This window comes from Hippichthys cyanospilos, chromosome 2 (genome assembly GCF_059441005.1).
Source record: "Hippichthys cyanospilos isolate Australia breed blue-spotted pipefish chromosome 2, RoL_Hcya_1.0, whole genome shotgun sequence".
NCBI lineage: Eukaryota > Metazoa > Chordata > Actinopteri > Syngnathiformes > Syngnathidae > Hippichthys > Hippichthys cyanospilos.
The window spans coordinates 28,795,554-28,811,006 of record NC_142370.1 but is presented as its reverse complement, the minus strand read 5'-3'; the positions used below and the strand labels follow the sequence as shown (position 1 = coordinate 28,811,006).

At 40.8% G+C, this 15,453-nt stretch overlaps 2 protein-coding genes across 2 annotated transcripts; both read left to right on the top strand.

Moving 5' to 3' along the window:
* The first annotated feature begins 294 nt into the window (after positions 1-294).
* On the top strand, positions 295-11,785 carry LOC148428144 (uncharacterized). The gene is made up of 4 exons (XM_088407541.1): positions 295-326; positions 8,033-8,165; positions 8,651-8,900; positions 9,004-11,785. Exons 3-4 carry the CDS (start codon positions 8,657-8,659, stop codon positions 10,935-10,937), a joined length of 2,178 nt encoding a protein of 725 aa, XP_088263667.1. The 5' UTR covers positions 295-326; positions 8,033-8,165; positions 8,651-8,656; the 3' UTR covers positions 10,938-11,785.
* Positions 11,786-12,753: 968 nt separating this feature from the next.
* Positions 12,754-15,292, top strand: jagn1b (jagunal homolog 1b). The gene is made up of 4 exons (XM_088408846.1): positions 12,754-12,879; positions 13,985-14,085; positions 14,175-14,247; positions 14,321-15,292. Exons 2-4 carry the CDS (start codon positions 13,997-13,999, stop codon positions 14,708-14,710), a joined length of 552 nt encoding a protein of 183 aa, XP_088264972.1. The 5' UTR covers positions 12,754-12,879; positions 13,985-13,996; the 3' UTR covers positions 14,711-15,292.
* The last annotated feature ends 161 nt before the right edge of the window (positions 15,293-15,453 follow it).

Below are 15,453 nucleotides of genomic sequence, written 5' to 3'. Positions count from 1 at the left end.
TGTGTGAGAAATGAGATGCGTGGGTTAAATGAATTGACTCCATGAGACAAGCATATTGTATCGGTGCTGAGATTTGTCTCCTTTATAGAGATTGTTCAAGCATGAAATTCTTAATGGCAACTTGATGAAAATTGAGGATGACCAAAGTATCTTGTCGCACTGTGATTGCTTTTCCGTAGTCTGAAGCACATCACGTGGTTCTTTTTTGTACAGTATTTGGGCTGCGTCCTTTGCTTTTGCGGCTCCTCCCTCTTGCACAAAAAAACCTAGACACCATCAAAGTTCTGTGCTACAGCCACCCGGCAGTATCACAGCAGCACATGAAGGTAAGAGGTGCACAATCTGCTTTCAGTTTATTTTGCGTGTATAAGTGTAGTAGGTGTTTGTTTGGCTTTATTGTCTCCATACCAAACATTTGCAGGGACAAAAAAGACTTTTCAAAATCTGAAACGCCTGGCTGACTGAGTTGGGCTTCAGAGCTACAAACTCGCATTGTCTTGCCAGAAATTGTTTGATGTCTTCCTAGTGCACCAAAAGAATTCTGTCTGTATCCAGAATGAGAAGGGCCTGTAAGCTGCCAAACTCAGCAGTGCCTGTGTCTGTCTGCCTGTCTCGTCTCCCCGTGCACCTGCAAGCTAAATATCTAAACTTGACATTTATTTGTCCGTTTGTGAGTTGATGAATTGTTGTTTCGTGCGTGATTTGATTGGGATCAGAGACGTGCTTTCATGCTAGAACACCCAAAAGGCTCATGGAAACCACATGAATATTAGGATAAAATACTGTATCTTGTCATCCTGGAGTCTAGCTGCTGTTGTGTCATTGTTAGAACAACGCCCGTTGACACTGACGGGTGTAAAAGCGCACCAGACGCTTCCCTTAGCCTGCCCAGACTTTTATGGTTGCTGCCTTGTCTTTGCACTGTGCCCCACACTCACTCTCTCACTGCTGCCTGCTGGAGAGGAAGTGTTGATGTAGCTTGGAGAGAATGTGCTTCTTGATCCCGCCACAATGTGTCTGAGCACCTCTGCTGCGGCCTACTTTCTTGTCTACCAGTTGTGAGTCACAGCTAGTGCTTCATAGATGTGCTTTTTTCCTGTTGAATTGGGTTCAAAATGTTTTATTGAAAATCATCTCATCTTTGTATTTCACAGCTATCATCAAGCTCATGTCACAGTTGTGGAAACATTATAGTAATCATAATACAGTAAGCTATAATACAGTAAGCTATAATAACTTTTTTTTTTTTTTACATAAAAGTGCAAAAACACCCATAATATTTAAAAAACATACATGATATCCACCAAAGAAACTGAGAAACAAATCAAAAAACATCTGTGAGCTCATTTTGCCAGTCGAAGTTGACAGTAAAAAGTCCTGCTCTGACAAACCAACCATCAGATGAAAAAACGTTTGTCATTGCAGTCTAATGCAATAATGCAAAATGAAGAAAATCGACTAGGGATGTCCCCAGTGGTGTAGTGATTCCTTGAGAAGTTTCACCCTTTTTCTAAGTAGTAAAGAAAATAAGGGCAGTTTTGGAACCGGTGACATGCAGTCACCTCCAAAATTATTGGAACAGTGAAGACAATTCTTTTACTTTTCCTGTAGACTGGAAATGCTTGAGGATGACACCAAAAGACGAATACAAGACAACAATTCAACATTTCTGCTTTGATTTCAAGGTGTTTACATCTGGATTTGATACACAACTTAGAGGAAAACGTTATTCATAAAGGAACACTATATTTTTGACTGATCAAAAACATTGGAACATGTGACTGAAACGTGTGTTTTGTTGCTCAGGTGTTTTCTAATTTCACTATTCATTTTGTATAAACAGCACTTGACGTCTGGTGCTCAGTTTCAGAGTTGGGTTTTCTCCTGTGGAGAGTGCACTTATAGTAAGAGGTGTAACAAACATGAACATCAGAGAGCTGTCTATGGGGAAGAAAGAAGAAATTGTGAAGCTGGGAGAAGCTGAAAACTCAATCAGAGCCATTGGACAAACATCGGCCATAGCCAGTACAACCATTTGGAATGTCTTGAAGAAGTACGAAACCACCGGTGTAGTAAGTAACATATGTGGAACAGATAGTCCAAACATATAACAACAAATAACAACAGCGGTTGATGATAGAAACATTGTCAGAGCTGCAAATAAAGACCCCAAAACAACTGCTAGAGACATCACCATCAACAACCTCCAGAGGGCAGGAGAGAGGGGGCAAAGTCTTCACGAACAAAACAGAGTACAGCGGCGACGCCAGAAGACGCAAGCCACTCATCAGCAAGCATAGAAAGATCTGGCTGGGTATTGCCCAAACTTATAGAAACAAGCCTCAAACATTCCGGGACAACGTTTTATGGACCAATGGGACAAAGACAAACTTTTACCAAAATGATGGAAAGGCTAAAGTTTAGAGAAAAAAAAAGAAATAATCTGCTCATGATCTTAAACATACAATCTCATCTCTACAACATGGTAGGGACAATGCCGTAGCTAAGGCTTGCATGGCTTCTTCTGGTATGGGCTCATTAGGCTTCATTGATGATGTAACGCCTGATGGAAGTAGAAAAATGATGTCCACAGAAACATTTTGTCTTCTCGTTTAAAGAAAAATTCAACCTAACGGATTGGAGGGGATCCTTCAATATGCAGCAAGATAACAAGCCAAAACACACTTCAAAAACAACAAAAGTGCTCATCAGGGGCAAGAAGTGGAAGGTTTTAGACTGTCCAAATCCATCTCCAGACTTGAACCCTACAGCGTATGTATTTCAACTGCTGAGGAGGACACTAAAGAGAACAAACAATCAATATCCGAAGAGGCTGCAGTGAAAGCCCGAAACAGCATTCCAAAAGGAGAATGCAAAAATGTGGTGATTTGCAACAAAATATTGAGTCTTACTTGATTTAATTTGATCCATTTCAAAACTTCTGATCACCTAGAAATGTGGCGATTCTTTCCACAAAAAATGCTTTCTTCTGGCTGTGTATAAGATCCAGACGTAAATACATGGAAATAAAAGATTAATTGTTGATCTGTTGTCTCATATTTGTCTTTTGGTGTCAAACTAAAATGTTTCTAGTCAACAGGATCAACAAATTCATTGTGTCAATACTTTTGGAGGGGACTTTATTAGACAATTCTAACCAAAAATCTGTCATTTCAACTATTACAAAATGATCATGACTTAATTAGGCGCAGTTTGTACTTATAGTATTACTTGTCACAAGAGCACAATGGATGATTATAAAATGTATTCATCATGAGGCAAAAATGATTAGGTTATTTTTAGACATACAGTATTTTGAAATTCTTCAATTTTTTTTTTTATTGCGCTCCACAGGTCTGGCCATTCATTATTGATTTCTACATAACAAAACCAAAAATGATGCCTCTCTCACACACACGACTGTGATCACAACAGTCACCAGCAAGACATGGGACAGGGGCCAGACTCTCAGCAATAAAATGTAAAAACGAGGCTGAGGGCTTGAGAGGACGACCAGATTTTGGATGGCAAGAGCACTTCATCTGAATATTATTAAAAACAAAGTAAAATAATATAATGTTGTTAAAAACAAAAAAACTTAAAAATCCACTTACTGCATTAACAAAGAAAAACACCTCTGAAAACCCCAAATAGTGAACATTCTTTCTGTTGCTTCTCTTACATACTGCGTGTGATCCAGTTACACGCTGCAAATTAAAACTTGCATCCAGGAGGTGCCAAAAACCGATTTATTCCACCACAAACAATGGTTGGTCATTCAAGTCGTTAAATTGAGCTACATTGGTTGTGATTTTCTTTGTTTTTTCACTCTGTTGTTTCAGCATTGGTAGGCCGAGTCCCTTTACCTTGGAGTGTAGCACTTGTGTTTGTTTTTCAGCTAGCTTATGCTAGCTATGATAAAAAGAACAGCATGACTTCATCAAGGCCAACTCCTTCAACCTCATTTGTCAAGATAAATATATGCCAGAGTCCTGAACAAATGTGTCCGCTCCTTTTCTTTCAGTGTATGAGGTTGATGAGCTGACGTATTTAACGCCCCCAAAAAAAGAGTTGTCCCACCTGATGCAATTGTCTTGACCAGTTTCAGATGACCTACTTTAAGAGCATAGTCTTTGAAGCGCTTGCATGCTTGGAGCTCGGACAATGTTTGACATGCAACACTCAACCGATGCTAATATCAACTGTGGCCAAGATATCTGCGCATATGCACCTGTGTGTGTGTGTGTGTGTGTGTGTGTGTGTGCTTACATGAGTGTGTGATTGCGCTTTCTGGCTACATTTGTATAGGAAAGCAGTCCAAATCAGTATGTTGACGAACTTCATTTCCAGTCCATACAGCTTGGCTGATGCCAGTTAAAAGACCATTATATTTGATGACAAAAACAATTCAACAATTGATTGAAATTATATTGGCGGTGTGTTGAACATAACTCACCAAAATTTCATTAAAAGCCACAGCAGAGTGTTAGTGGTCACAGCTTGCATATCATGTAAATAGTAGCTTCACAACTAATGGTTTTGCAAGTCTGATGCATGTGTTTAATTCCAGCTCCTTCAATCGCGCTCCAATAAACACAAAAACACACACAGTGTTTGACTCATTAAGTGAATTTCCTTGACGTGCTGGGAGTCACCTTGTGTCTGGCTAAAGTTTTTATTTCAGACAAATGTCAACAGGCGGCTTCGTTTCACTGTATGTTTTGCACCCAGAATTTATTGCCAGAACCTCATGTGGTTGCTTTGTCACATTTATATTGGCTTCCAAAGGTACTCGGCCGTGTTTTATGGATTTGATGGTCCAAAAATAACATGAGATCAGTGAGGCTATGGGAAATTCTCAAGTTTACAGCTGCAATAGATTAATTCTAGATTGTAAACTGTGATTTCAATGCACCGTACAATACAAAGAAGTCATTGTTCAACGCTAATTATTTTCCCACGTTGAAAGAAGCAATTGCACACAGTACATTTCCATCCAAAAAAAAATACCAGTCAAAATCCTGTCAGGTCAAATTAACTGCAAAACTGGAAAATGACCACATTTAATTGAGCAATGTCAAGAGAGTGTGCATAGCACAAACCTAAATGTTTTCATCATATTTCAGTGACACTCATTTGAATCTTTGTTTTTCATCCATAAGAATATTTGAATAAACAGTGTTTATTGCTTTTTCTACTCAGCCTCTTTGGTGCACACATTGACTTGTTAATAACTTTAAAAATCCAACATTTTTCAGTGAAGGGCCAGCAAGATCTTCTCTGCTTGACTAAATGCTATCAGAAGCAATAAATATACATTTACAACCTGAATTCCAATTCGGGGTGGCATATTAACAGATTAATTGCAATAATGAATGAAAAGCAAAGTGTTCTTAATTGCGTTGGTCTCATTTCTAACATTCTGCATTCTGTATGCTGAGTTGATCTGTTTTCACACATCCAATTTCTTGTGCTTAAATTGTTGTGAGTTGGAAAAAACAAAGGTCAATAACTCCCTGAGGTTGACACTGATTGCCTATCATTGTGTTTTGCCAAACCTGAAAGGCTCCTGTGATGGGTGGGAGGGCAAGTTCTTGAGCAGAATTAAGATGGGAAAATGAAAAAGCATGTGAGAGTTCTTGGTGCAATGCATGGTGAATTTTACTTTAAAAAACACCCCGAAAGTAACTTCGATAAAGGTGACACGTGCTTTCTTTGGAAATGATTACAAATTAGTACTGAATGCTATCGAACAGGCATAAGCTACAATCCTTTCTCTATTTCAGATGAAGGGTTGAAAAGGGAGCCGAGTGCAATATCGCTTGAAAGACATAAATGCGTCTTTTTGACACTTTTTTTTTGTATGTATGCATACTTGTACGCTCATAAGAGCCTGAGTTAGTGTGAGGTGAGTTTAAATATGCCTGAATGCAAGACGATCGGACCATGTCAAGTTGCTTTCCAGGAGCCAGTTAACATGGGTGTAGTCAAACTAAGCATCGAATGAACTTGTGCTCCGCCGGGACACTGGGTTAGGCCTGCAGGTATTACCTTAGTGCAAGGGAATCTGTGGCCCTGAGTAGCGTAGTGGATAACGCACTTGCATAGCAGGTGCATCATTTAGTTATTCCTCGGTGTGGATTCAAGTCCCACTCGCGACACTTATTTTTATTCATTTTAGGTTTTTACTTTCCGGGCCAAATCCTCTGTGGCTGAGTGCTGCAAGCAGGAGCTTACCATGCAGGAGAAAATAGAGATTGCTGTGGAGCTAGAGAGGGGCGACCCGCCCTTTGAGATGTTCAACGCCGCGGTCGAGCTTGTTGATAGGGGAGAGCTGAAGCGGTCGTCTATTCCCATGGCCCGCATTGGGTGCTTCGGGATGTCGCCGCAGGATTCACGGGAGGCCACATCATGGGGGACAAGAAGGAGTGCAGGGTGAGGTTTCACTCTCTTGCCATGCACCACAGGGAGTTCAGACACCTGCTGAAGTTCCTGGCGGCCTCAGACCTGACCTTACAGGGGTATAGATGCCAGGAGGGGCACACACACATCTTGCCACACGTCAGCAGGTCCCTCTTCAACTGTTTTGGTGCTAACTTCTCCAAGGACGTGATTTCAGGAGTGAGGAAGAACAAGGCTTTTGAGCATCCGATCGGCAGGAGGAGGAGCAGGGTCGAGAATGGCAGGAAGGAGACGGCGAGTGACAGGAACCTTTACAAGTCCAGGAAGCCGATTGGGGCCCACAAGTCATAAGCCAACAGACTAAAGGGATTGTTGAAGGATCACTGCCTGATAGCCGGCAAAACGTGCTGCGGCAATAGTGACATCAGAATTTAACCTAACAATTCGTGATTGTATATAGAAAAATGCATATTTTGCTTTTGTTGAGTAAAGTTAAGATGTTTCAGCATGCTTTCCTAAAGTTTCTGGTGTGAAAGGAAGACTAATTTGCTGTTAAAAATTTAGATTTAAATTGCACTACTAAAAACATTTTAAGTTGCTCATTTGTGTAAAAACTCATATAATATGTTAAATATTGTGGTTACTCCTGAAAATGTAGATGATTATCTGCATTTTGGGATTTTTGTGCATGGAGCGTAAAATCCTTTGTTATACCGTGCTTGGTTTTAGATTGTTAGCTGCTTTGGTTTTGAAAATATTAAAATTTTATGTTTTTTAAAATAGGCCCCTACGGATTGGCCCTGGGCCCCATTTCCCATCAAGTAATAGTGAAGCATTTATTCTTGTTTTACAAAGTAAACTAAATAATTTGTCCACCTTTGTTAAGCAGTAGACAATTTGAAGCAAAAGGTTATGCCTGCAGGCATATTTGCTCAACTCCCCCAACTGTTCAGGGACTTTTCAGTCAACACAGAACAAGGTCTTGCATGCAGCTGATTCCCATACAATCAACTTTCCAATATCTTTTACCACACCCTGAGCAAATACTGAAAATTAAATACATGGCTTGTATGTGTTCATATGAGAGAACAGGTGTACATGTATATTTTCCTGTGTATCATAACACAGCCCTGAGATGAAAGGGATGGGAAACACTTTGAAACAGTATGGGGTTCTGTCCATGGTGCTCGATTGTTACATTTGAAACTATTAAGTGATTATTCACATCTTGTGAAAATGTTGGACTTGTCACACAGTTTTTAAGCCTTTGTCCGCATCCAAAAGATTGACAGGCGACAGCATGATGATTACTTGCCCAACAGTGTACTATGCTGCGAGTCAGTACAAGGAATTCTACAAATACTGTGTAAACAGAGTCATTTCTGAGTGCCACTGTCCTGGAGGTACGAATTTGACAGTTGGTTTATTACTGGTGTTTTACACTCTATTGCAATGTTGTACAACTACAGTGCACTAAATTGAGAGCTATAACTGACCGTTATAACTAGTGACAGTCCCTCTGCCTTTCTGTTTATGGAATATACAAGTATGTGCACTTGAGTGACAATACCTGAAGGCAAAGAAGGTAAAAGTTGCATACTGAACCTGCACTTCATTTATTTTTTGTCAGAGCTGTACCCTGAATTGAGCTCATACATGGCCACCCTCCCACACATAACTTGGAAACGAGCCCTCGAAGAAACCTAAAGTACGGCGAGGCAGTGAACAAAGACGTTTATTTGCAAACAAGAACAACGCTGAAAGTAAGCAAAAACTATATGTCACTTGTACCTGGTGTGAACATGGTCAAACCTCTGAAATTAACTTGACTTTGTGTAATGTTCAACTTTTTTTTGTCTGTTTTTTAATGAAAAATGGTCTTTCACAGAGATGTCCCAAAGCCACTTTTTTGACATCTTGGCTCTGAGCTTGTTGTTGTCCAATGGAAAGATTAACTGTTGCCACAGTCAGAGGTCAAGAGCACTAGTGTCTTTTCATCAAATGTGTCTCTGTACATTTCCGCATTCATCTTTCCCCCAATCCTGACAATTCTCAATTTCCTGCAGTTGAAAAACATTTCCACAGCATGGTGATGCCATCATCATGCTTCACTCTCTGTAGGGATGAAGGATGAGAGTTTTGGCCAAGTGGTCAACAGTGTTGACCGTACCAAAGTGTGGAAAACCAGATAATAAAATAATAATAAATACAATAAGATACACTTAGTTGTTTTTTTTCCCCTCTGCAGTAAAATATGGTTCCTCTAACCCTCCAACGTATCCAAATACTCATCGCTGTGCTCCATGTGACCTTTGGTGGCTCATTCTCAAGAAGCAAAACATCGTCGCAGCAATACCAGGCCCCGTCACAGTACAATGAAGGACATCCACAACAGTCCTTTGTAGGGAATGAAATGCCGTCACTTGGTCGTCACAAAATGGAGCTACCTCAGCTTCCATTTGCTTTGGGCAAAGAGGAACTACTGACAGAAGGCAAAGGTTTCATTTTTCACATTTTAGAATGAAATAACTGAAGACCTGAAAACTATTAAATCTGTAATGAATCCGCACCTCTCGTGACCAATTGTTCTTTGTTTTTAAGGGCAAACTTTGAGAGGAGCCAAAGGTCCACCTCCCCCTGCTTTGATTGAGGAAGGTTTTGGCGTTGGACTCCCTGGACTTCAGGGCCCACCAGGGCCTCAAGGCCCACCAGGGCTGCCAGGACAAGGATTGCAAGGAATACCAGGAAAAGTTGGTCCTACTGGTCCCCAAGGGTACCCAGGAGTGGGTAAACCTGGACTTCCAGGATTGCCTGGAAAACCAGGTGGACCAGGATTGCCTGGACCACAAGGTCAGACAGGACCTACCGGTCGTCAGGGACCAAATGGACTTCCTGGTCCTCAAGGACTTCCAGGCCCATCTGGCCTCCCTGGAATTTCAAAGGTAGGAACTCAAGGTCTGCCGGGACAAATGGGTCTTCAAGGAGAGCCGGGTCAAAGAGGTTCACCTGGGTTTCCTGGCCAACCAGGCCCCAGCGGAGAAAGGGGACTTAGTATACCCGGTTTGCCGGGTTTAAAAGGACCTAGTGGACCACCAGGTCCAATTGGACAAGCTGGAATTCCTGGTATTGGCAAACCTGGAATTAATGGTCTTCCTGGGCAGCCTGGAATTCCAGGAAAACCTGGTTCTCGTGGTGAACAAGGAGCAGCAGGACCACCTGGTGACGGAGGCCAACCAGGTCCACCCGGCTCATCTGGAATTGGAAAACCAGGTAAAGATGGATTAACAGGTCAGCCAGGCCTGCCTGGAGACAAAGGTGAACCGGGCTCTCCGGGATTAACAGGAAGTCCGGGTATGCCTGGCTATGGGAAGCAAGGTTTTCCTGGACCTAAGGGTCACAAAGGACACTATGGTTTTCCTGGATCACCTGGTCTAAAAGGAGAAAAGGGTCATGTAGGCCTTCCAGGTGTGATTGGTCCGACAGGTTCTAGTGGTATACCTGGCCCACCAGGCCCCATGGGGCCCTTGGGTAACATTGGTTTCCCAGGGCTAAAAGGTGAAGACGGTGATGTTGGGCCAAAAGGAAATCCCGGTTCAAAAGGAGATTTAGGGTTACCGGGCCTTCCAGGACAGCCAGGCTTCATAGGAGGAATAGGGCAACCTGGATTGAGAGGATTTCAAGGACCGATGGGCCCAAAAGGGGAAAGCGGTAACCGGGGTATATATGGTGCCCCCGGGGCAGCAGGACAACCTGGGCCAAGGGGAGAGCCAGGCCAACCAGGTGATAAAGGCCATCAAGGACCACAGGGTATCCCAGGGCTTTCCGGACCAGGTGGACCAATTGGACCTCCTGGAATGCCTGGTCAAAAAGGAGAAAGAGGTGCTCCTGGGGCATCTGGCTATTCTGGTGAAGGAATACCTGGACCGGCCGGTCAAATTGGCCCCAAGGGTAATTCTGGCCCTAGCGGACCTCAGGGACTACCTGGACAACCAGGGCAACCAGGACCCCCTGGTCCTCCAGGACTCCCGGCGACATATACTAACCTTGGACAAACCCTCCCGGTATCGGGTGCATACAATGGTCAAAAACAAGTGTATAAAAAGCCAAGGAACGGTGGCTACATTGTTGGCAATGCCTTGGAAATGCCAACTTTCACAGCCAAGCTCACTGATCCATTTCCTCTTGTTGGTTCTCCCGTGATTTTTGACAAAGTCCTACAGAACAACAATCAGGACTATAGTCCTCAAAATGGTGTTTTCACATGCAGCGTACCAGGGGTTTACTATTTTGCTTACCATGTCCACTGCAAAGGGAGTAATGTGTGGGTGGCACTGATGAAGAACAATGAGCCAATGTTATACACTTACGATGAGTGCACCAAGGGCTTGCTGGATCAGGCATCAGGTAGCGCTGTGCTCCCTTTACAGCAAACTGACACTGTGCATGTTCAGCTGCCGTCCGACCAGGCGGCAGGACTTTATGCTAGTCAGTATGTCCACGCCACTTTTTCTGGATACTTGTTGTACCCAATCTAAGTGAAAAGTTTTCTACTCGGAAAAGCAATGATTGAAGCAGGAAATGTAAAAATTATGTCAAAGTGAAAATGTTTTGAATGTGCTGTCACAGTTAGTCTGAAAAGTTCTATAAAATATTTCTTGCATTTGCACATGAACACCCTGTCCTTTACATGAATGTGCTATATGTTTTTCTGAACAAGTATAAGAAGTATCTTCAAATTGTTGATTGTTTTATTTCACGATTTTGAGGCAGCAAATACTATCTCATGACTGAGAAGACGGATAAAATGACAAACACTTATTCTGTTAACTTTTTCTTTACAAATTCATGACATATTAACAATTATACACAGACACAAAAGAAATCATACCACAGACTCACTGATTGTTGTTTTTCTTTATACATAAATGGTTTGTAGGACATATGATTTAATCCTAACCCTGAATACCCGACATACAGTATATGCCAAATGCTAAACTGCTGCAGTGTTGTCACCATTTTCATTAGTGACTTATCGTTGCAAACTGGAAACCTAAAATTTCAGTGTTTTGCCCACACAAAGGTGCTCTTAGTTGAAATATTTAATCATTTGTTATGCGTTTGAGCTGTAGTGGGAAAGATGTATTGATGGTTTGATGTTCAATTTCATTTGAAATATAACTCAGACGTTTGTTGAAAATAATGTGACGTGTTATAGTCAATTATTTCCATCCACTAGACCATTATCATTCTACAATAAAATAATGAAGCCCAAATTAAGAATTTTCCAAAGAAATAATTGGAATAATTGTGATACTAGAACTAAGTAAATCACTACCTGTGCAAGCATATATATATATATATATATATATATATATATATATATATATATATATATATATATATATATATATATATATATATATATATATATATATATATATATATATATATATATATATATATTATATTATATATATATATATATATATATATATTTTTTTTTCCAAGTAAACATGAAACAGCTAAAAGAAATATGTAATGCAGTAGAATTAAACATGTAAGTGTTAAAACATGAAAGAAATGAGCCAATAAAATATTGACGATGAAAAAGGAGCCGATAAAAGTATTCTAAAAAGCCAAGTGAAATAGCAACAATAATAATACATGTTATTTCAGAGCCACGGAGTTTAAAAACAAACGTTTAAGAACTAAACACGACAGTTTAAAAAATGAAAATGAAATCATTGGAAGTTAAAAAAATGAAAATTTGAATGTCTTTTTTTTTTCTTTTATGTCCCAAATGTAAATGAAGTGCTTAGTTCAATAATTCTCAGTAGTATGAGTAACAGTCTACTGCAGGAGTACTTTTGGCATATTCAGTTCAACATTCCTTTAATAGTACACTAAATAATCAGGTTAATACAGGTTTCTTAGTTTCACCCCCCCCCCCCCCCCCCCCCCCCATGTATTGAATACAGTATTTACAGTACTTAGTACAATACTTGTATGTAACAGACAAATACAACGTGACTTTTTTTTTTGCACTGTTTTTTTTCCTGTATTCAAGCAGTGTTAATGTTCAAACTGCATGATGTTACAGTGGTATATCCATTATTAAACACTGAGCTAAAATAAAAATTAAAAAAAAAAAAGCCTCTGCCTGTTTTCTTTCATGAATATGCGACCTTCTGTGGCGTGCATTTGGACCATGCCTCAAGCAATTTGGAACAAACCTTTGAAACGTTCAACCTTGAGACTGATGCGCTCCGTAAACCAAAGAGTAGTAAGTATTCCAGATCAATAGATGGCGGTAATGCACCAATATAGTTTGCAGCCGTCGTTATAAATGTCGAAAAAGTCTGTTTGGCCAATCAAAATTGTAAACGTCTGCAACCTTCCTCTTCCGTACATTGACGTGTTTGGCGTGGTGAATTTGTACAATTCACTTAAGAATTCACAAACGACTGTTGTTTACAAGTAAGTGTTGAAATAATGAATCTTAGAAACAACGTTTCTCGCTGCAAATTAACATCGGAAAGTGCTCCAAGCTATAATTTTGCTCTTTTTGATGTCTTTTGTCAGCTTTCCCTAAATTAGACCCACAACACCATTTCACAATGAGTGAATTCATGTTAAGGTCGTGCGTGTTAGAATGTGCATGGCATGACATATTGATGTTCGTAAATTAAATCATAAAACGTACAGCCGACCAGTAAATGAGTGTGACTATTGATCAAAAACATGTCTCTGCTGTAAATAAGTAAATATAATTCATCATTCGCAGAACACCTTATTTAATTTTGTCTAATTTTCTTTGGCACACTTTGAATACGTTTTGGGCTCTTAAAAATAAACTTCTTTTGTTGTTATCTTTTACGCATACTCGACTGCTGGGGCTTGCGGTCCCGCAAAGATGGTTCAGTATCACGTTATTTACGATATATTTTCAAAAAGTTGTTCCGTCTTTCACGCGCAAAGACGAATTCAAGACCGCCACCATTCACCTTTTCCATCCCAAACATTACGGTAAAGGGCCGTCAACGAAAGGACACTCGTCACCATTAAAAAATAAAAGGCGTCCACTTGGCCAAGGTCAATTTTTTTTCTCATTTTTTTTCAAAGATGGCCAGATCTGGTAAAGTGAAAATTTGTGGGGACCAACCATTCAGGCTGACATTATTTGATCCAATAGCATCAAATACAAACTATGAACTATTTTATGTGTTTTGTTTTTAATTGGCAAATGGCATACTTTTTGGCACGTGTTTGGTTTCAAGTCTCTCTCTCTCTCTCTCTCTCTCTCTCTCTCTCTCTCTCTCTCTCTCTCTCTCTCTCTCTCTCTTTCTCTCTCTCTCTCTCTCTCTCTAAACTGCATTCAAATAATGCTTGTTGTATTAAAGTAAGCTTTCAAAAGCTATAGAAAATAATTGCTTTGTTAAGCTTGTCAATACCTAGAATTGCTGTTACTGACTAACTTGGATGTGCTCCACACTGCAGCCAAGTTATTGTGAAGGCACACAAATGTGAAAAAATAGACTGAAGAACCGCACAGGTTTTAATGCTTGTGGTGTGCCTTGTTCAGGAGCACTGCGCCATGGCTTCCCGAGCAGGACCGCGTGCTACGGGCACAGACGGCAGTGACTTTGAACACAGGGAGCGAGTTGCCTCGCACTACCAGATGAGGCATGTAACGCACAGAGTGCCATCAGTGATTTGCTCTTTTACGTTATCCACTATAATCAGGCTGTATTGTGTCTTTCCTATCGCGTCAGCGTTGCCCTGAAGTCCGAAATCCGGAAACTCAACATCGTTCACTTGCTGGTCTGGATGCTGATGGCAGCTCAGGTTAAACTTTTTTCACTTGTGTTTTTGGCGTTTGTCAGCTGTGTACCGATTCAAGTCTCTCTTTGTGCCTCAGGTGACAGTGAGCCAACTGAGTCTGGTGTCCCACAAAACGATCGCCTCACCGTATCAGTGGGAGTACCCGTACCTCCTCAGTGTTATTCCAACTGTCCTTAGCTTCATGGCTTTACCGCGGAACAACATCAGCTACCTGGTCATCTCCATGATCAGCGCCGGGCTTTTCTCTGTTGCTCCGCTCATCTATGGCAGCATGGAAATGTTTCCCGTTGCTCAGCAGCTGTATCGACATGGCAAAGCCTACCGTTTCATCTTTGGTTTTTCAGCAGTGATGATCATGTACTTGGTGATCGTCATAGCCGTGCAGGTGCACGGCTGGCAGATCTACTACAGCAAGAAGCTGCTGGACCAGTGGTTCACCAGCACGCAGGACAAGAAGAAAAAATAAGTTGGCGTGGAACATGTGGGGAATGCCTATGTGACTTTGGGCGGACAGATAAAGACTGATTTGTGGCTGTCCATAAACAAACTACCGGAAGAGGAACAATTGAGTGATTTGTTTGGTAGACTGACGTGATTTGAGGCAAAGCTCCACACAATGTTGTTGTCCAACATCTTGTTTTTCCATTTGCATTATTCCAAACATTTGTTCCCTGAAGTCCGCTACTATCCATGCATAATGTGCATGCAAGCGTCTGGCGTTTTATCATTCATCATTAAACCGTTTTCTCGTTTGTCACTGCGCCGACTGTTGGAACATAAAACGTGGAACGTTGTAAATCAGAACAAAGCGATGATTTCTGCAAGACAACGATGAAGTGCAGTTTCTTGTTTAAAATCGGTCAATCAAGCTTTCTTTTTCAAGTCCTATGTATTACATTATTCTAAAGTTAAATCAGTGACAAATAAGTAATGATGGAAATCATTCCACAATATTTTAACAAAAAAATGTCATCAGAACCCAATATTTAATGGTCACTAATGTGAGAAATAGCGATGGGAAAATAAAGCTTCTACTTTCCCTCATGGATCAATTGTTTTTTTTTTGCGCTTTCACTCCCGTTGGGACAATACGTCCCAAAGCTTTTCAAAAACTGGCAGTGGGTAAAGGAATGGTAGCAATAACATGAAATGGTGATCCCGGTGGTTCATTACACGCTTAACCACGCATTCTATTAGTATTTAGCAACT

What these genes read in the sequence shown, in the direction of transcription:
- jagn1b (XM_088408846.1), top strand. Translation starts at nt 13,997, where the DNA reads ATGGCTTCCCGAGCAGGACCGCGTGCTACGGGCACAGACGGCAGTGAC. An exon ending in GCCTCGCACTACCAGATGAG is followed by an intron (nt 14,086 to 14,174) that starts GCATGTAACGCA and finishes CTATCGCGTCAG; the next exon opens with CGTTGCCCTGAAGTCCGAAA. An exon ending in GGATGCTGATGGCAGCTCAG is followed by an intron (nt 14,248 to 14,320) that starts GTTAAACTTTTT and finishes TTTGTGCCTCAG; the next exon opens with GTGACAGTGAGCCAACTGAG.
- LOC148428144 (XM_088407541.1), top strand. Translation starts at nt 8,657, where the DNA reads ATGGTTCCTCTAACCCTCCAACGTATCCAAATACTCATCGCTGTGCTC. An exon ending in ACTACTGACAGAAGGCAAAG is followed by an intron (nt 8,901 to 9,003) that starts GTTTCATTTTTC and finishes TTTGTTTTTAAG; the next exon opens with GGCAAACTTTGAGAGGAGCC.